This window comes from Hemiscyllium ocellatum, chromosome 31, assembly GCF_020745735.1.
Source record: "Hemiscyllium ocellatum isolate sHemOce1 chromosome 31, sHemOce1.pat.X.cur, whole genome shotgun sequence".
Taxonomy (NCBI): domain Eukaryota; kingdom Metazoa; phylum Chordata; class Chondrichthyes; order Orectolobiformes; family Hemiscylliidae; genus Hemiscyllium; species Hemiscyllium ocellatum.
In genome coordinates, this window is record NC_083431.1 from 55,103,013 (window position 1) to 55,123,632 (window position 20,620).

At 47.1% G+C, this 20,620-nt stretch overlaps 1 protein-coding gene across 2 annotated transcripts in view; it reads right to left on the minus strand.

Moving 5' to 3' along the window:
- Nucleotides 1–6,579: 6,579 nt before the first annotated feature.
- The window catches only part of LOC132830609 (phosphorylase b kinase gamma catalytic chain, skeletal muscle/heart isoform-like), a 184,627-nt gene continuing 170,586 nt past the window's right edge, over nucleotides 6,580–20,620 (minus strand). For both annotated transcript variants that reach the window (XM_060848481.1, XM_060848480.1), the window contains exon 10: nucleotides 6,580–8,272. In XM_060848481.1, coding sequence (XP_060704464.1) covers nucleotides 8,003–8,272 — 270 coding nt within the window. In that variant the 3' untranslated portion in view covers nucleotides 6,580–8,002. The remainder of the gene's footprint in view (nucleotides 8,273–20,620) is intronic.

The window sequence follows — 20,620 nt, forward strand, 5'->3', positions numbered from 1 at the left end:
TCAAAACGAGTATCAGATGCTTTGCAATGTTGGTTCTTGTAAGTTAAGCCTCCCGCTGTCTGACGTATTTTCCAAGATTTCCTTGTAGTGCTTCTCGGGGATGTGAGGGGGATCACGTTTTGCAAGGAATGTGCTGCAGGGGAAGGTATGGAAACTAAAAGGGTTTTCTAGCAAGTGTGTGAAAGGAGTTCGCAGGCATGTGTCAGACGGAGATGCAATTTGAATTGCTCCCAATCCCAAACTGAGCTTATCGACAATTCTCGTGTGACACATGGGGTTTGTCAATACAGGGGTCAGGGAGATAGTGTATTTTTCCATATATAGTATCCCTGGGCAAAGCTCCTTGCACTGGTGCCTAGAGTCTCGGGTTTGGCTTTTGGAGAAGCCTCAGGTGCTGCAGAGTATGGCTGAGAAAAACAGCTTCCCCTCTGCGATCACAATACACCCCAAAACATTTTGTATCTGGCGAATCAAATCCGTATGGCAGGAAAAGAAGCTGACTGTTGAGTATGTGCCCATATACCAACCCATTCATGGGGGACATCCATGGGGCTATGGAGCTGGTGTTGAGGCGCAGATGAGGTTCTCCGTCAGGTGGATGCCAAGAACTTTCTCTGCAATCTAAGCAACTAGTTGATTTATGTGTGAAATTGGGGCTGGTGGATTTTTGGAGGTGTCTCCGTCCTGCAAGTAGGGACTTTGTTTTTTGTTACACTGCACAAGTGTCATACTAGGATTGATCTTTTCCTAGCCCCCGCAATTTATTTGGATTTGATGATGCCCTGCACAATTGGGAATATTACCATATCCAATCACATAGCAGTATACTTAGCCGTCAAGACACAGATCAACGGAGCAGGTTCACAGCACTGGTGAATGGATCCCTTTATTCTCAGGGACAGTAAGATCATCGAGTAGTTCTCTAATGAGTGTAAAGCATTCTTGGCCATTAATTTGGATATGGTTAGCAACCCATCTGTTCTGTGGAAGACTGCTAAGGCTGATGCCAGGGGGATAATTATCTGCTGTCAGTTGGAAGCAACAGAAGGGAGAGCAGCAGCTTCTGCTCGAGGAGCGACTGAAGACAGCTGAGACCGCCATTGGTGGCTAAGTTGCAGCAGGTCACAGCTCTTCAGTCCACCTTGAATTCCACGCTCTCACACACAGCAGGGAAGGAACTTTCCTTTGTGAAACAAAGGTTGTTTGAGCACAGTGATAGGCTGGGCAAATATCTGGCTAGGAAAAAGAACATCCCCCAATCTATTAGATCAATCAAGGAAGGGACTGAAACTCTTGTGATTCTAAAAAGATCAATGCTGCATTTTGTAGCTTTTACTCCGAATTATACCAGTCAGAATTCTGTGAGGACAGATGGGCTAAGGTGGAATCCTTTTTTAAGAGCCTGGATCTTCCAGGCGTGACCTCTGAACGGGTGTGTGTCCTTAATGCCCCTTTAACAGTGCAAGAGGTACAGGAGGCAGTGAAGCAGCTTCAGAGTGGGAAGGTGCCCAGCCTGGATAGTTTCCCTAGAGAATTCTACAAAGAATTTATAAATATCCTGTCAGAGCTAGTACTGGACATTTACAATTATTTGTACAGCCATGATTGCCTCTCACCATCCATGAGAGAGGCTAATATCTCTCATCCTTCAGAAAGGGAAATCCAGGAGGCCTCTGCTCCTTATAGCCCATCTCACTTCTAAATTCTGATTTTTAAATTTTATCCAAGACTCTTACATTAAGGCTGGAAACGGTGTTGCTTTCCATTATCAAAGTGGACCAGACAGGTTTTATAAAGGGCCGCGCACAGACCCTCCAACAATGTCAGGAGATGACTTCATATGGTCCTAGTGTGTTAGCAGAGATCGGTTCAGGGATTAGTGATCAATTTAGATGCAGAGAAGACATTTGACCGGGCGAAGTGGCCATATCCTTTTTACATCCTGGAGTGGTTTAGTCTAAGTGAAGTCTTTATTGGGTGGGTAGGGGTCCTTTATAGTGATCCTTTCGCTGTATGGTGTAAGATCCAGTAATCTTGGTATCTGTAGGGGTAGTCGGCAAGGTCCCCCATCCACTCACTCTACATCGGTGATTGAACTGCTGGCAAAGGCAATGTGCAGGGATTCTAACATAACTGCCCCAGAAGTGGGATTAAAGGCACATAAGATCACAATTATATGTAAATGATTTTTTTTTTTGAACTCCATTAGTTTCTGTACCCCATTTGATACAAATTTATTGGGCTCCTTTTTGGGCAGAAGTTTAATTTTTCAAAATCAGAGGCTATAGGGGCCTTGGGGGAATATTTCACATTGAGGGTGAGTCACGGTTTCCCTTTAAGTGGTCATAGGTTGGGGTTTTATTTATTTCGGTACTTTTGTTACTACCACCTTCGATGAGTTATTTAATGCTATTTTGTCCACTTGCTTGACAAGATTAAACAAAATCATCAAAAATGGGAGGTCCTTCCAATATCTTGGTTAGGTCGAGTAGCCCTTATTAAAATGAATGTCCTTCCTTGTTTGCTATACCCTATGCAAGTGCTTCCTTTGATTTTTCCCAGGCAAACACTTTGGCGACTTAATGGCTGGTTTAGCTCTTTTATCTGGCACCACAGATGGCCCCTTATTAAGCTCGCCAAATTGCAATTACGCCAACGGCAGGGGAGAGTGGACCTCCCGGATATTAAAAAATATCAATTAAGCTCCCTTTCATCTTTTGTGAATGACTGAGGACCCGGCATCAATATGGTTGGACATTGAGGCCTCTCAGGCAAAGAATCCATTGTTCTTAGATAAAATGAGGAAAGTTGCGGACTACTGTCATAATCCAATAATTAGTAATACTGTCAAAGTGTGGTGGGCAATGCGGCAGAGTGAGGGGAATATATCGAAAACTTATTTTCTTACCCCTGTAGTTGGTGTGCCAGGGTTCCGGCCAGGGATAATGGACCCTGGGTTTAAACTCTGGGCAGCTAGGGGAGTTTCCTGGTGACTTTTGAGGGTGAAGCAATGATGTCCTTTGACTAAATAAGCCACAAGTATAGGTTCTCTAGCAGAAACCTTTCTCACTTTTTCCAGATGAGGGAAAAATTTGTTCAAAAAGGAACGATGCCCAGGACCGACTCCTACAGATCTGATACAGAGAAGAGGGTGCTCCATGCTAAGGACACTCTCTCAGTTAGTCCTCTTCATCATTTCAGGTGAGGTAGTCCCTCAGATGATATTGAGCAACTATGTGAGGTCTGGGAGAGAGAGTTAGGAGTTGCGATCTCCTCTGAGACATGGGAGGATATTTGTCATAATACGAGAAAGATTTTGATCTATAATAGAACCCATGCCATGCAGTTGAAGATTCTTCCTAGCCATGAAGAATCCATGTAGCCCCAGACAGTCTCTCGAAATTTAAGGTGGGAGTGTCCTCAGTGTGCCCCAAGTGTAAAATAAGTACTGGTACTCTCACTCACTGTCCGTGGTACTGCCACAGGCTTTCTACGTGCTGCAGCGCTGTGGCAGGAGTAATGGAGAGCGTCTTGGGGACTGAAGTTAAGATGGACCCGATCTCTCTTCTCCTGGGCCTGCCCAATTAATCTTCTTTAGATACTCAGGGGAGAAAATGTTTTAATATCCATATTTTCTGCGCTAGGAAAAACATTTTGATGTGTTGGGCCTGTCAAGTTGGCGTAAGCTAATCATGGAACATATTCCCCCCCACCCCACCCCGGACTTTCTCACAAGTATGGTGCACCAAAAACTGATCATTTTTATAAGATATGGCAGCCCTATTTGGATTACCTAGACACAGATTTGTCTGCCTTTTAACGAGGACATTTGTATAACCATGACAATCTGATTTAGCGAACTTGGTACCCCGAGAGGAAGAATTTCGAATAAATGTGGGTGTAATGCTCTCGAAGGTTGACAGCAATTGTTTGGTTGCGCTGAGCAATGTTATTTATTTATTACTTCTGCTGGGCGTTTATCTTGCACATGAGTATAGTTTTGTTTATGTTGTTTTTTATTTGTTTTTCATTTATATAGTTGGCTTATTGTTGTAATTTTGTAATTTAGTAATAAAGAATCTTTTTCTCTCAATAAAAATATTGAAAAAAAACTTGATCTGAACTCCAACACTTAAGCTTATGCATAAACTGAGAACCTACACCAGGGAACCTTTACAGATTAAGAGTACAACTTCAGTTCCGGTCTCTTATCAGAAGCAGCTGGTTCAGTGATTACTGATTGTACTTAAAAACTCAGGCCTGAGATTCATTGAGAAAGATTCACCTTGATTGACTCAACACTTTCCAATTAGAAAGTAGACGCTTAAGTGAAGTCCTAATTATATATCCGGATGCGTTGCAGGTAGGTCTAAGGATGATCAAAGGAGCCAAGGCCACATGGACCAGGAAGCAATTCCATGACTCTGCAAGGCCCACCCAGTGCCATTTGCTTTCTGGGCAAAATAGAGGCAGAAATCAGGAGGCTGGAATGTGAAGGAATTATCAAATCAGTCCAGTTTGCCGAATGGGCAGTTCTGATTGTGAAGCTGTTTGCCTTTGTGGGGATTTTAAACAAATGATCAACAGCTGGATAAATACCCAAAATACTCAAAAGACCCAAATATCCCTCACACAGATGATTTATAAGGAAATCTGGCAGGGGGCTGTCCTTCATGAAAATGGAGATGAGCCATGTGTACCTGCAATTGCGGTTCGATGAGGATTCCGAGAAGTAAGCCACAATTAATACCCAGAAGGACCAATATATGGTCAGTTTCAGTGAACGATGGAGAACATTTTACAAGGTTTACCCCTACATGACATGCTCATAACAGGGAAGACCAATAGGGAGCACTTACATGGACTCGGACATTGTTGTCAGGTGTTTCTCCCAGACAGGCATATGTCTTAGAAGGGAAATAAATGTGATCCAGGCATCCCAAGTAAGCTAGAGTTCACAGGACTAGTGACGTATTAAGTTTGCTAGGTGTGACAGTCCTGAACAAACATGAGGATCAATATGAAGCTGCAAACTCGCAGTGTGTGAGAGAAAAATGTGCCTGGCTCCTCGACTGTTCTGGAACCCGGGTGTCTCTGGAGAAGGAGCACGCGGTATCCACCAACACCCTGGAGTTGTTCAGGGATAGGTGGGTGCCGCAAGGAGTGGAGTGCATTATTTCCCCCTCCAATTCTATTTTTATTTATGCCCTGCCCTCCCCTTCACTGTCTGATCACACAGCATTGCCCTTTCATGAGAAGGTCACTGCTTGTACAGAAAAAACTAGAAAAAAGATAAACAAAAGTATTGGGGTCTACCTTAGCCTGGCTGAGGAATCCTGGCCGGCCAACTGGCAGGAGCTGGAGGCCAAAGTCTCAGCTCACCTAGGCTGCTGGACAGGACTGCTCTGAGCACTATCTTACAGGAGTTGAGTGCTGGTCATACACCAGCTGGTGGCCGCCATGCTATGGTACTGGCTGGTCACTTTGGTCCCTCCTCCTGGTTTTGTCACTGACATCCAGAGAACGTTGGTTGATGTCTTTTGGGACAAAGGATGCACTGGGTCGCTGCGCAGGTTCTGAGTCTCCCTATTGAGGAGGGTCGCTGGTGTGCGTCCGCACCTAGGTCGCAACGTTCTGCCTTCAGACCTTGCAGCGATACCTTTACATTGAGCCTTCTCCTTGGTGGTGCACCCTGACGGTGTATCTTTTCCGCCAGGTGTGTAACCTCGACTACGACACGCAGCTTCAGGTAGCGGCCCTTGGAGGGGGCCGTTGGGCCGATTGCCTGCCTCTTTTCCGCGGTTGCGTTAGGGCCTGGTGTCTCTGGAAAAGGAGCACGTGGTGTCCACCAATACGCTTGAGCTGTTCAGGGAGAGGTGGGCATCGCAAGGAGTAGAGTGTTTTATTTCCCTCTCCAACTCTATTTTGATTTAATCCCTGCCCTCCCCTTCACTGTTTGATCACACAGCATTGCCCTTTGATGTGAAGGGCACTGATTGTCACTGGACACTCGGGTGTCTCCATCTTTCCTGATGGTGGAATATAAATAAAGATTTACACACTTGTTGTTTTTCACTGTGTCCGACACCTGCACACACACAACATCAAAAATAAACAGAAGCATCAGGGGTTCTGTCACTCTGAGAGCTGCCTCTGAGGGAGCTGGATCAGTGAGTGAAGGACTCTCCATTTTTCTGTGTTAAGGAGGAGACTGAGCTCTGAACAGCCTGGAACCACAGTCAGTGTGTCTTATTTACTACTACTGAGGATAAGTTTATTTTGAATTTTTGTTTTTCTTTAATGTTTATTGTAATTGTTTGGTTTCTGGGTGTTTAAAAAAAAGGAAAAAAAGGATAAAAGAAAAAAAAAGGAAAAAAATAAGTTTTGGTCACTGAGAGCCAGCTCTGAGGAAGTTGGATCAGTGTCAAGGACTTTCCATGTTTAAATAAAGGGGGACTTGGTGATGGAATACCGGACTCTGTGGAGTTATATTATAATCACATAGGCAGGAATGCACCTACAAGAGTCATCCTCAGGTTTATGTGCATGTATATAAATAATGACAAAATAATGAAAAAATTTTACACACAGTCTCAAAAATGAGACTTTTTTCTTTACTGGAAAAGAACTAGAGTGCAGGCATTCACACACACAGCCTGTTACAGGACATGCAATGACAGCACAATCATTCAGTAAAGGACAGATTCTGTGGTGGACTGAACAAAAGAAGTTACCATTTCATGCAGGGCAAGCGAATTCTTTGTTGGTTCTTTTCATTTTTGATTATAAATTTAAGCTAGTGCCACAGATTCAAAGTTGAAGTTTTACATCTCTGGGGAGTCAGTTTCGAGAATACTGTGTCTGGGGTTGGGATGGCAGATGTGGAGTGAATGTGATGGAGGCACCATTCCCATAATAATATAAGAAATAGGAACAATAGGCTGGTTTTTCCTTGTAACCCTTGATACCCCTACTGATGTACCTCCGTTAGACAACTGCTCACTATCTGTGCAGGATAGTGATTTCAAGGGCCTGTCTGCCATGGGTCCATTTAAGGGCATCTTTCCACTCCTCACAGAATCACAAAATTGTTATGATCCAAAAAGAGGTCACTCAGCCCATCGTCTCTATACTGTCTCTTCAAATGGGTATCATTATTTTGTGCCAATCTCCTGCCTTTTCTCTTTCCAAAAAAATATACAGTGCCCTCTTTGAATGCCTCAATTGTACCTGCCTCCATTGGCTACGACTTTCCCTGTGGTGAATGGAGGTCTGTACCAAGCGTGTGTTTCACACTTCACCTGCTTGATCTAGTTGTGAACAAAGGAAAGCTGAACGTCTACTGACTCCCCGGGCCGAATGAACTCTTCCAAACTCTTCCCACCTCTATGTTCACCTTTCCCCACCCTGTCAAGCTCAACAACCCACTAACACAACCCTATCCTGACAGCCAAGCTCTGGTGAGACTCCAGTCCCTCAAGGGACTTTCACTTCTGATGTCCACTGGGCCTTGGTTGCAGTCTCATGAGTGGCCACCACTTGAAAGCTGTGGTGGTATGGGGCTGAGGGGAGGTGCCTTAAATGGTCAATAAATTGGTAATTACTGTAGGAACTGGCTTCTCCAAAATGCATTTACGTTGGGAGGTACGGTCAGAGACACAGCAAGGATCCTTAAGATAGGAACGGAACTAGAAAGGGGAAAGTGGAGAAAGGAATACTCTGGGCAGGGGGAGAACACAATAATTGTTACTGCCATCAGGGTTAGGGCATCTTGAGAGCACTATCAGAAAGCCTGGAGAATTTGTGCACATCTCACAGTTCAATAAATGGTTAGCTCCTCACACATGAATGCTTGAATTCTAATCACTACAACGGGGCTCACACTGGTGCTACATTTCTATGAATCTTAACTTGGTGGTTAGATTATCAGCCTCACACACAACCCATCTGAAAACTAAAAAAACTAAAGAGGAAAGTGGGGTCAGAAATTAAATGAAAGAACTCATTCCATACGTTGTTCAGACACATAACCACACTCATTGCCCAGTGAGAACAGGAACGCTTTTGGAGAATTCTCAAATAAGGCTGCTCTGTTCTGTTGTAAACCTTTCTTCACCCAGTGTCCATACACCTTGAAGGCACAGCCATCAATCACTTTACGAATTCCCTTAATAGCGTAAGGATCTCGAATCAGCACCTGCTTAGTGAGGGGCTTCGCTCGGCGATATTTGTAATAAATACGAACTGAGGCCAGCACAGTCCAGATGATGGTCTAGAAAACAGAATACAGAATAGTCATAGCTCAATATACCAAATTAAAATCCCCTCAATGCCTCCACACATCTCCTTAATCTTCCACATGATACATCTGAGAACATCCTAAAGTGGCAGCAGAGTAGGTCAATGCAGCCAGAACACCTCTGCACCAACCATTCTTTTTCATCTCTTGTTTTTCTCTTTCCTAGTGTTTCTTTCAACCGTTTAACTTTTTAAGCTTCCTTAAAGAGGAATGGAGGCCCAGACTGGAGGCCGGTGTGGGGAGGTGCGTCCCAGACTGGAGGCCGGTGTGGGGAGGTGCGTCCCAGACTGGAGGCCGGTGTGGGGAGGTGCGTCCCAGACTGGAGGCCGGTGTGGGGAGGTGCGTCCCAGACTGGAGGCCGGTGTGGGGAGGTGCGTCCCAGACTGGAGGCCGGTGTGGGGAGGTGTGTCCCAGACTGGAGCCCGGTGTGGGGAGGTGTGTCCCAGACTGGAGCCCGGTGTGGGGAGGTGCGTCCCAGACTGGAGGCCGGTGTGGGGAGGTGTGTCCCAGACTGGAGCCCGGTGTGGGGAGGTGTGTCCCAGACTGGAGCCCGGTGTGGGGAGGTGCGTCCCAGACTGGAGGCCGGTGTGGGGAGGTGTGTCCCAGACTGGAGGATGTCACTGGGAGATGTGAACATTGTGGACTGTAGGCGAGGCCTTCAGTTTTGAAGCCCGGCATAGTCTGGAGTCTTGAGCTGGCATTGTGTTTGGTGAAATGAGTACCTTTTTTCCTTTTTATTCTTATGCTGGACTTTTATTTATTGCACTTTCAATTTTGTACCAAATACTGAAGTATCTGTACCTCGCCATCTTGTACCCAAGATGGTCCCATAAGTGGTGACAGTACCAACCTTTCACTGTACTAATTCAAGTGCACATGACAATAAAGTTAACTCAATCCCATTCAATTCTTGGCTAATCACTTTGTCCTGCACCAAGAAACCTCGAACAATAATATTGGAGATCGCTGGATGGAATTAATTTCTGTCTATTCTGAGTTCTTGGTAAATTCATGCTACCAGTTGTTTTCCATCCTGTCAGGATCGGTCATTGCCTGCATTGATCAATGGGAGGCCGAATGACACAAACTGTTTGAGCTTGTTACATGACACATATTTAACCATTTCTGTCCAAGCTGGCCGGTTACATCCGAACAGAAATGAAATCAACATCATTGCATGAAGGGTTCTGAATGCTGTTGGGAGTGGATTTAGACTAGATGGTCAGGGAGATGGTAATTCAGGAAGGAGACAGCCTGCAATGGAATTAGAAGTTAAAACATGGATTAGTGAGTCTAGGAGGGAGGTAAAAGGCAAGAAAGAAATGAGATTAGCAAGCTTAAATGAACATTTTAACTTAAGGAGCTGAGTCTGTACTGCAGTGCTGACTGTATTGCAGTGCTGCCCCTGTATGGAAGTGCTGTCCCTGTATTGCAGCGTGGTCTTGTATTTCACGGTGGTCCTGTGTTACAATGCTGTCCTGAGTTGTAGTGCTGTCCCTGTATTTCAGTGCTGTCCTGTTTTGCAGTGCTGTCCCTGTATTGCAGTGCTGTCCCTGTATTGCAGTGCTGTCCTGTTTTGCAGTGCTGTCCCTGTATTGCAGTGCTGTCCTTTATTGCAGTGCAGTCCCTGAATTGCAGCGTTGTCCTGTATTGCAGTGCTGTCCCTGTATTGCAGTGCTGTCCCTGTATTGCAGTGCTGTCCCTGTATTTCAGTGCTGTCCCTGTTTTGCAGTGCTGTCCCTGTATTGCAGTGCTGTCCCTGTATTGCAGTGCTGTCCTGTATTGCAGTGCTCTCCTTTATTGCAGTGCAGTCCCTGAATTGCAGCGTTGTCCTGTATTGCAGTGCTGTCCCTGTATTGCAGTGCTGTCCCTGTATTGCAATGCTGTCCTGTATTGCAGTGCTGTCCTTTATTGCAGTGCAGTCCCTGTATTTCAGTGCTGTCCCTGTTTTGCAGTGCTGTCCCTGTATTGCAGTGCTGTCCTGTATTGCAGTGCTCTCCTTTATTGCAGTGCAGTCCCTGAATTGCAGCGTTGTCCTGTATTGCAGTGCTGTCCCTGTATTGCAGTGCTGTCCCTGTATTGCAATGCTGTCCTGTATTGCAGTGCTGTCCTTTATTGCAGTGCAGTCCCTGAATTGCAGCGTTGTCCTGTATTGCAGTGCTGTCCCTGTATTGCAGTGCTGTCCTGTATTGCAGTGTTGTCCTGTATTGCAATGCTTTCCCTGTATTGCAGTGCTGTCCTGTATTGTAGTGTTCTTCTATATTGCAGTGTTGTCCTGTATTGCAGTGCTGTCCTGTGCTGCAGTGCTGCCCCTGTATTTCAGTGCTGTCCTGTTTTGCAGTGCTGTCCCTGTATTTCAGTGCTGTCCTGTATTGTAGTGATCTTCTATATTGCAGTGCTGTCCTGTATTTCAGTGCTGTCCTGTTTTGCAGTGCTGTCCCTGTATTTCAGTGCTGTCCTGTTTTGCAGTGCTGTCCCTGTATTGCAGTGTTGTCCCTGTATTGCAGTGCTGTCCTGTATTGCAGTGCTGTCCCAGTATTGCAGTACTGTCCCAGTATTGCAGTACTATCCTGTATTGCAGTGCTCTCCCTGTATTTCAGGACTGTCCTGTATTGCAGTGCTGTCCCTGTATTGCAGTGCTGTCCTGTATTGCAGTGCTGTCCCTGTATTGCAGTGCTGTCTTGTGTTGCAGTGCTGTCCCTGTATTGCAGTGCTGTCCTGTATTGCAGTGTTGTCTTGCATTGCAGTACTCTCCCTGTGTTGCAGTACTCTCCCTGTATTGCAGTACTGTCCTGTATTGCAGTGCTGTCCTGTGTTGCAGTGCTGTCCCAGTATTGCAGTGCTGTCCTGTATTGCAGTGCTGTCCTGTTTTGCAGTGCTGTCCCTGTATTGCAGTGCTGTCCCTGTATTGCAGTGCTGTCCTGTATTGCAGTGTTGTCCTGTATTGCAGTGCTGTCCTGTATTGCAGTGCTGTCCCTGTATTGCAGTGCTGTCCCTGTATTGCAATGCTGTCCTGTATTGCAGTGCTGTCCTTTATTGCAGTGCAGTCCCTGAATTGCAGTGTTGTCCTGTATTGCAGTGCTGTCCCTGCATTGCAGTGCTGCCCCTGTATTTCAGTACTGTCCTGTATTGCAGAACTGTACTATTTTGCAGTGCTGTCCCTGTATTGCAGTGCTGTCCTGTATTGCAGTGCTCTCCCTGTATTGCAGTGTTGTCCTGTATTGCAGTGCTGTCCTGTTTTGCAGTGCTGTCCCTGTATTTCAGTGCTGTCCTGTTTTGCAGTATTGTCCTGTGTTGCAGTGCTGTCCCTCTATTGCAGTGCTGTCCCTGTATTTCAGGGCTGTTCCTGTATTGTAATGCTGTTCTGTATTGCAGTGCTGTCTTGCGTTGCAGTGCTGTCCCTGTATTGCAGTGCTGTCCCTGTATTTCCGTGCTGTCCCTGTATTGCAGTATTGTCCTGTGTTGCAGTGCTGTCCCTCTATTGCAGTGCTGTCCTGTATTGCAGTGCTCTCCCTGTATTGCAGTGTTGTCCTGTATTGCAGTGCTGTCCCTGTATTTCAGTGCTGTTCCTGTATTGTAATGCTGTCCTGTATTGCAGTGCTGTCCCTGTATTGCAGTATTGTCCTGTGTTGCAGTGCTGTCCCTCTATTGCAGTGCTGTCCTGTATTGCAGTGCTCTCCCTGTATTGCAGTGTTGTCCTGTATTGCAGTGCTGTCCCTGTATTGCAGTGCTGTCCCTGTATTGCAGTGCTGTCCTGTATTGCAGTGCTCTCCCTGTATTGCAGTGTTGTCCTGTATTGCAGTGCTCTCCCTGTATTTCAGTGCTGTTCCTGTATTGTAATACTGTCCTATACTGCAGTGCTGTCTTGTGTTGCAGTGCTGTCCCTGTATTGCAGTGCTGTCCCTGTATTTCAGTGCTGTCCAGTTTTGCAGTGCTGTCCCTGTATTGCAGTGCTGTCCCTGTATTGCAGTGCTGTTCTGTATTACAGTGCTGTCCCTGTATTTCAGTGCTGTCCAGTTTTGCAGTGCTGTCCCTGTATTGCAGTGCTGTCCCTGTATTGCAGTGCTGTCCTGTATTGCAGTGCTGTCCATGTATTGCTGTACTGTCCTGTATTGCAGTGCTCTCCCTGTATTGCAGTGCTCTCCCTGTATTGCAGTGCTCTCCCTGTATTGCAGTGCTGTCCCTGTATTGCAGTGCTGTCCCTGTATTGCAGTGCTGTCCTGTATTGCAGTGCTGTCCCTGTATTGCAGTGTTGTCCTGTATTGCAATGCTTTCCCTGTATTGCAGGGCTGTCCTGTATTGTAGTGTTCTTCTATATTGCAGTGTTGTCCTGTATTGCAGTGCTGTCCTGTGTTGCAGTGCTGTCCCTGTATTTCAGTGCTGTCCTGTTTTGCAGTGCTGTCCCTGTATTGCAGTGCTGTCCCTGTATTTCAGTGCTGTCCCTGTTTTGCAGTGCTGTCCTGTTTTGCAGTGCTGTCCCTGTATTGCAGTGCTGTCCCTGTACTGCAGTGCTGTCCTGTATTGCAGTACTGTCCTTTATTGCAGTGCTGTCCGGTATTGCAGTGCTGTCCTTTATTGCAGTGAAGTACCTGAACTGCAGTGTTGTCCTGTATTGCAGTGCTGTCCCTGTATTGCAGTGCTGTCCTGTATTGCAGTGTTGTCCTGTGTTGCAGTGCTGTCCCTGTATTGCAATGCTGTCCTGTATTGCAGTGTTCTTCTGTATTTCAGCGCTGTCCTGTATTGCAGTGCTGTCCTGTGTTGCAGTGCAGTCACTGAATTGCAGTGCTGTCCATTATTGCACTGCTGTTTGTATTGCAGTGCCGTCCTGTATTGCAACGCAGTCCCTGTGTTGCAGTGCGGTCCTTTATTGCAGTGCTGGCCCGTATTGCAGTGCAGTCCCTGAATTGCAGTGCTGTCCTGCATTGCAGTGCTGTCCTTTATTGCAGTGCAGTCCCTGAATTGCAGTGCTGTCCTGTATTGCAGTGCTGTCCCTGTATTGCAGTGCTGTCCTGTATTGCTGTGCTGTCCCTGTATTGCAGTGCTGGCCCGTATTGCAGTGCAGTCCCTGAATTGCAGTGCTGTCCCGTATTGCAGTGCTGTCCTTTATTGCAGTGCAGTCCCTGAATTGCAGTGCTGTCCTGTATTGCAGTGCTGTCCCTGTATTGCAGTGCTGTCCTGTATTGCAGTGCTGTCCCTGTATTGCAGCGCTGTCCTCTATTGCAGTGCTGTCCCTGTATTGCAACGCTGTCCTCTATTGCAGTGCTGTCCCTATTTTGCAGTGCTGTCCCTGTATTGCAGTGCTGTCCCTGTCTTGTAGTGTTCTTCTGTATTGCAGTGTTGTCCCTGTATTGCAGTGGTGTCCTGTGTTGCAGTGCTGTCCTGTATTGCAGTGTTCTGCTGAATTGCAGCATTGTCCTGTATTGCAGTGCTGTGGCTATATTGCAGTACTGTCCTGTATTGCAGTGCTGTCCCTGTATTGCAGTGCTGTTCCTATATTGCAGTACTGTCCTGTATTGCAGTGCTGTCCTGTATTGCAGTGCTGTCCCTGTATTGCAGTGCTGTCCCTGTATTTCAGTGCTGTCCCTGTATTTCAGTGCTGTCCTGTATTGCAGTGCTGTCCTGTATTGCAGTGCTGTCCTGTTTTGCAGTGCTGTCCCTGTATTGCAGTGCTATCCTGCATTGCAGTGCTGTCCTTTATTGCAGTGCAGTTCCTGAATTGCAGCGTTGTCCTGTATTGCAGTGCTGTCCCTGTATTGCAGTGCGGCCCTGCATTGCAGTGTTGTCCTGTATTGCAGTGCTGTCCCTGTATTGCAGTGCTGTCCTGTATTGTAGTGTTCTTCTACATTGCATTGTTGTCCTGAATTGCAGTGCTGTCCTGTGTTGCAGTGCTGTCCTGTATTGCAGTGTTGTCCCTATATTGCAGTACTGTCCTGTATTGCAGTGCTGTCCCTGTATTGCAGTGCTGTCCCTGTATTTCAGTGCTGTCCTGTTTTGCAGTGCTGTCCTGTATTGTAGTGTTGTCCGTTATTGCAGTGCAGTCCCTGAATTGCAGCATTGTCCTGTATTGCAGTGCTGTCCCTGTATTGCAGTGCTGTCCTGTATTGCAGTGTTGTCCTGTATTGCAATGCTTTCCCTGTTTTGCAGTGCTGTCCTGTATTGTAATGTTCTTCTATATTGCAGTGTTGTCCTTTATTGTAGTGCTGTCCTGTGTTGCAGTGCTGTCCCTGTATTTCAGTCCTGTCCTGTATTGTAGTGATCTTCTATATTGCAGTGCTGTCCTGTATTGCAGTGCTGTCCTGTTTTGCAGTGCTGTCCCTGTATTTCAGTGCTGTCCTGTATTGCAGTGCTGTCCCTGTATTGCAGTGCTGTCCTGTATTGCAGTGCTGTTCCTGTATTGCAGTACTGCCCTGTATTGCAGTGCTCTCCCTGTATTGCAGTACTGTCCTGTATTGCAGTGCTCTTCCTGTATTGCAGTACTGTCCTGTATTGCAGTGCTCTCCCTGTATTGCAGTACTGTCCTTTATTGCAGTGCTGGCCCGTATTGCAGTGCAGTCCCTGAATTGCAGTGCTGTCCTGTATTGCAGTGCTGTCCTTTATTGCAGTGCAGTCCCTGAATTGCAGTGCTGTCCTGTATTGCAGTGCTGTCCCTGTATTGCAGTGCTGTCCTGTATTGCTGTGCTGTCCCTGTATTGCAGTGCTGGCCCGTATTGCAGTGCAGTCCCTGAATTGCAGTGCTGTCCTGTATTGCAGTGCTGTCCTTTATTGCAGTGCAGTCCCTGAATTGCAGTGCTGTCCTGTATTGCAGTGCTGTCCGTGTATTGCCGTGCTGTCCTGTATTGCAGTGCTGTCCCTGTATTGCAGCGCTGTCCTCTATTGCAGTGCTGTCCCTGTATTGCAACGCTGTCCTCTATTGCAGTGCTGTCCCTATTTTGCAGTGCTGTCCCTGTATTGCAGTGCTGTCCCTGTCTTGTAGTGTTCTTCTGTATTGCAGTGTTGTCCCTGTATTGCAGTGGTGTCCTGTGTTGCAGTGCTGTCCTGTATTGCAGTGTTCTGCTGAATTGCAGCATTGTCCTGTATTGCAGTGCTGTGGCTATATTGCAGTACTGTCCTGTATTGCAGTGCTGTCCCTGTATTGCAGTGCTGTTCCTATATTGCAGTACTGTCCTGTATTGCAGTGCTGTCCTGTATTGCAGTGCTGTCCCTGTATTGCAGTGCTGTCCCTGTATTTCAGTGCTGTCCTGTATTGCAGTGCTGTCCTGTATTGCAGTGCTGTCCTGTTTTGCAGTGCTGTCCCTGTATTGCAGTGCTATCCTGCGTTGCAGTGCTGTCCTTTATTGCAGTGCAGTCCCTGAATTGCAGCATTGTCCTGTATTGCAGTGCTGTCCCTGTATTGCAGTGCTGTCCTGTATTGCAGTGTTGTCCTGTATTGCAATGCTTTCCCTGTTTTGCAGTGCTGTCCTGTATTGTAATGTTCTTCTATATTGCAGTGTTGTCCTTTATTGTAGTGCTGTCCTGTGTTGCAGTGCTGTCCCTGTATTTCAGTGCTGTCCTGTATTGTAGTGATCTTCTATATTGCAGTGCTGTCCTGTATTGCAGTGCTGTCCTGTTTTGCAGTACTGTCCCTGTATTGCAGTGCTGTCCCTGTATTTCGGTGCTGTCCCTGTATTTCAATGCTGTCCTGTATTGCAGTGCTGTCCCTGTATTGCAGTGCTGTCCTGTATTGCAGTGCTGTTCCTGTATTGCAGTACTGTCCTGAATTGCAGTGCAGTCCCTGAATTGCAGCGTTGTCCTGTATTGCAGTGCTGTCTTGTGTTGCAGTGCTGTCCCTGTTTTGCAGTGCTGTCCCTGTATTGCAGTGCTGTCCCTGTATTGCAGTGCTGTCCTGTATTGCAGTGCTGTCCCTGAATTGCAGTGTTGTCCTGTATTGCAGTGCTGTCCCTGTATTGCTGTGCTGTCCGGTATTGCAGTGTTGTCCTGTATTGCAGTGCTGTCCCTGTATTGCAGTGCTGTCCTGTATTGTAGTGTTCTTCTATATTGCAGTGTTGTCCTGTATTGCAGTGCTGTCCTGTGTTGTAGTGCTGTCCCTGTATTTCAGTGCTGTCCAGTTTTGCAGTGCTGTCCTGTTTTGCAGTGCTGTCCCTGTACTGCAGTGCTGTCCTGTTTTGCAGTGCTGTCCCTGTATTGCAGTGCTGTCCTGTATTGCAGTGCTGTCCTGTATTGCAGTGCTGTCCTTTATTGCAGTGCAGTCCCTGAATTGCAGCGTTGTCCTGTATTGCAGTGCTGTCCCTGTATTGCAGTGCTGTCCTGTATTGCAGTGTTGTACTGTATTGCAATGCTTTCCATGTATTGCAGTGCTGTCCTGTATTGTAGTGTTCTTCTATATTGCAGTGCTGTCCTGTATTGCAGTGCTGTCCTGTGTTGCAGTGCTGTCACTGTATTTCAGTGCTGTCCTGTGTTGCAGTGCTGTCCCTGTATTTCAGTGCTGTCCTGTATTGTAGTGATCTTCTATATTGCAGTGCTGTCCTGTATTGCAGTGCTGTCCTGTTTTGCAGTGCTGTCCCTGTATTGCAGTGCTGTCCCTGTATTGCAGTGCTGTCCCTGTATTTCAGTGCTGTCCTGTTTTGCAGTGCTGTCCCTGTATTGCAGTGCTGTCCTGTATTGCAGTACTATCCTGTATTGCAGTGCTCTCCCTGTATTGCAGGACTGTCCTGTATTGCAGTGCTGTCCCTGTATTGCAGTGCTGTCCTGTATTGCAGTGCTCTCCCTGTATTGCAGTGTTGTCCTGTATTGCAGTGCTGTCCCTGTACTTCAGTGCTTTTCCTGTATTGTAATGCTGTCCTGTATTGCAGTGCTGTCTTGTGTTGCAGTGCTGTTCCTGTATTGCAGTGCAGTCCCTGTATTGCAGTGCTGTCCTGTATTGCAGTGTTGTTTGTATTGCAGTACTCTCCCTGTGTTGCAGTACTCTCCCTGTATTGCAGTACTCTCCTGTATTGCAGTGCTGTCCTGTGTTGCAGTGCTGTCCCTGTATTGCAGTGCTGTCCCTGTATTGCAGTGCTGTCCTGTATTGCAGTGTTGTCCTGTATTGCAGTGCTGTCCTGTATTGCAGTGCTGTCACTATATTGCAGTGCTGTCCTGTTTTGCAGTGCTGTCCCTATATTGCAGTACTGTCCGGTATTGCAGTACTGTCCTGTTTTGCAGTGCTGTCCCTGTATTGCAGTGCTGTCCTGTATTGCAGTGCTCTCCCTGTATTGCAGTGTTGTCCTGTATTACAGTGCTGTCCCTGTATTTCAGGGCTGTTCCTGTATTGTAATGCTGTTCTGTATTGCAGTGCTTTCTTGTGTTGCAGTGCTGTCCCTGTATTTCAGTGCTGTCCTGTTTTGCAGTGCTGTCCCAGTATTGCAGTGCTGTCCTGTATTGCAGTGCTGTCCCTGTATTGCTGAACTGTCCTGTATTGCAGTGCTCTCCCTGTATTGCAGTATTGTCCTGTATTGCAGTGCTGTCCCTGTATTTCAGTGCTGTACTGTTTTGCAGTGCTGTCCCAGTATTGCAGTGCTCTCCCTGTATTGCAGTACTGTCCTGTGTTGCAGTGCTGTCCCTCTATTGCAGTGCTGTCCTGTATTGCAGTGCTGCCCTGTATTGCAGTGTTGTCCCTGTATTGCAGTGCTGTCCCTGTATTTCAGTGCTGTCCCTGTATTTCAGTGCTGTCCTGTATTGCAGTGCTGTCCTGTATTGCAGTGCTGTCCTGTTTTGCAGTGCTGTCCCTGTATTGCAGTGCTATCCTGCATTGCAGTGCTGTCCTTTATTGCAGTGCAGTTCCTGAATTGCAGCGTTGTCCTGTATTGCAGTGCTGTCCCTGTATTGCAGTGCGGCCCGGCATTGCAGTGTTGTCCTGTATTGCAGTGCTGTCCCTGTATTGCAGTGCTGTCCTGTATTGTAGTGTTCTTCTATATTGCAGTGTTGTCCTGTATTGCAGTGCTGTCCTGTGTTGCAGTGCTGTCCTGTATTGCAGTGCTCTCCCTGTATTGCAGTGTTGTCCCTGTATTGCAGTGCTGTCCCTGTATTTCAGTGCTGTCCTGTATTGCAGTGCTGTCCTGTATTGCAGTGCTGTCCTGTTTTGCAGTGCTGTCCCTGTATTGCAGTGCTGTCCTGTATTGCAGTGCTGTCCCTGTATTGCAGTGCTGTCCTGTATTGCAGTGCTGTTCCTGTATTGCAGTACTGCCCTGTATTGCAGTGCTCTCCCTGTATTGCAGTACTGTCCTGTATTGCAGTGCTCTTCCTGTATTGCAGTACTGTCCTGTATTGCAGTGCTCTCCCTGTATTGCAGTACTGTCCTTTATTGCAGTGCTGGCCCGTATTGCAGTGCAGTCCCTGAATTGCAGTGCTGTCCTGTATTGCAGTGCTGTCCTTTATTGCAGTGCAGTCCCTGAATTGCAGTGCTGTCCTGTATTGCAGTGCTGTCCCTGTATTGCAGTGCTGTCCTGTATTGCTGTGCTGTCCCTGTATTGCAGTGCTGGCCCGTATTGCAGTGCAGTCCCTGAATTGCAGTGCTGTCCTGTATTGCAGTGCTGTCCTTTATTGCAGTGCAGTCCCTGAATTGCAGTGCTGTCCTGTATTGCAGTGCTGTCCCTGTATTGCAGTGCTGTCCTGTATTGCAGTGCTGTCCCTGTATTGCAGCGCTGTCCTCTATTGCAGTGCTGTCCCTGTATTGCAACGCTGTCCTCTATTGCAGTGCTGTCCCTATTTTGCAGTGCTGTCCCTGTATTGCAGTGCTGTCCCTGTCTTGTAGTGTTCTTCTGTATTGCAGTGTTGTCCCTGTATTGCACTGGCGTCCTGTGTTGCAGTGCTGTCCTGTATTGCAGTGTTCTGCTGAATTGCAGCATTGTCCTCTATTGCAGTGCTGTGGCTATATTGCAGTACTGTCCTGTATTGCAGTGCTGTCCCTGTATTGCAGTGCTGTTCCTATATTGCAGTACTGTCCTGTATTGCAGTGCTGTCCTGTATTGCAGTGCTGTCCCTGTATTGCAGTGCTGTCCCTGTATTTCAGTGCTGTCCTGTATTGCAGTGCTGTCCTGTATTGCAGTGCTGTCCTGTTTTGCAGTGCTGTCCCTGTATTGCAGTGCTATCCTGCGTTGCAGTGCTGTCCTTTATTGCAGTGCAGTTCCTGAATTGCAGCGTTGTCCTGTATTGCAGTGCTGTCCCTGTATTGCAGTGCGGCCCTGCATTGCAGTGTTGTCCTGTATTGCAGTGCTGTCCCTGTATTGCAGTGCTGTCCTGTATTGTAGTGTTCTTCTATATTGCAGTGTTGTCCTGTATTGCAGTGCTGTCCTGTGTTGCAGTGCTGTCCTGTATTGCAGTGTTGTCCCTATATTGCAGTACTGTCCTGTATTGCAGTGCTGTCCCTTTATTGCAGTGCTGTCCCTGTATTTCAGTGCTGTCCTGTTTTGCAGTGCTGTCCTGTATTGTAGTGTTGTCCTTTATTGCAGTGCAGTCCCTGAATTGCAGCATTGTCCTGTATTGCAGTGCTGTCCCTGTATTGCAGTGCTGTCCTGTATTGCAGTGTTGTCCTGTATTGCAATGCTTTCCCTGTTTTGCAGTGCTGTCCTGTATTGTAATGTTCTTCTATATTGCAGTGTTGTCCTTTATTGTAGTGCTGTCCTGTGTTGCAGTGCTGTCCCTGTATTTCAGTGCTGTCCTGTATTGTAGTGATCTTCTATATTGCAGTGCTGTCCTGTATTGCAGTGCTGTCCTGTTTTGCAGTACTGTCCCTGTATTGCAGTGCTGTCCCTGTATTTCGGTGCTGCCCTGTATTTCAGTGCTGTCCTGTATTGCAGTGCTGTCCCTGTATTGCAGTGCTGTCCTGTATTGCAGTGCTGTTCCTGTATTGCAGTACTGTCCTGAATTGCAGTGCAGTCCCTGAATTGCAGCGTTGTCCTGTATTGCAGTGCTGTCTTGTGTTGCAGTGCTGTCCCTGTTTTGCAGTGCTGTCCCTGTATTGCAGTGCTGTCCTGTATTGCAGTGCTGTCCTTTATTGCAGTGCAGTCCCTGAATTGCAGTGCTGTCCTGTATTGCAGTGCTGTCCCTGTATTGCAGTGCTGTCCTGTATTGCTGTGCTGTCCCTGTATTGCAGTGCTGGCCCGTATTGCAGTGCAGTCCCTGAATTGCAGTGCTGTCCTGTATTGCAGTGCTGTCCTTTATTGCAGTGCAGTCCCTGAATTGCAGTGCTGTCCTGTATTGCAGTGCTGTCCCTGTATTGCAGTGCTGTCCTGTATTGCAGTGCTGTCCCTGTATTGCAGCGCTGTCCTCTATTGCAGTGCTGTCCCT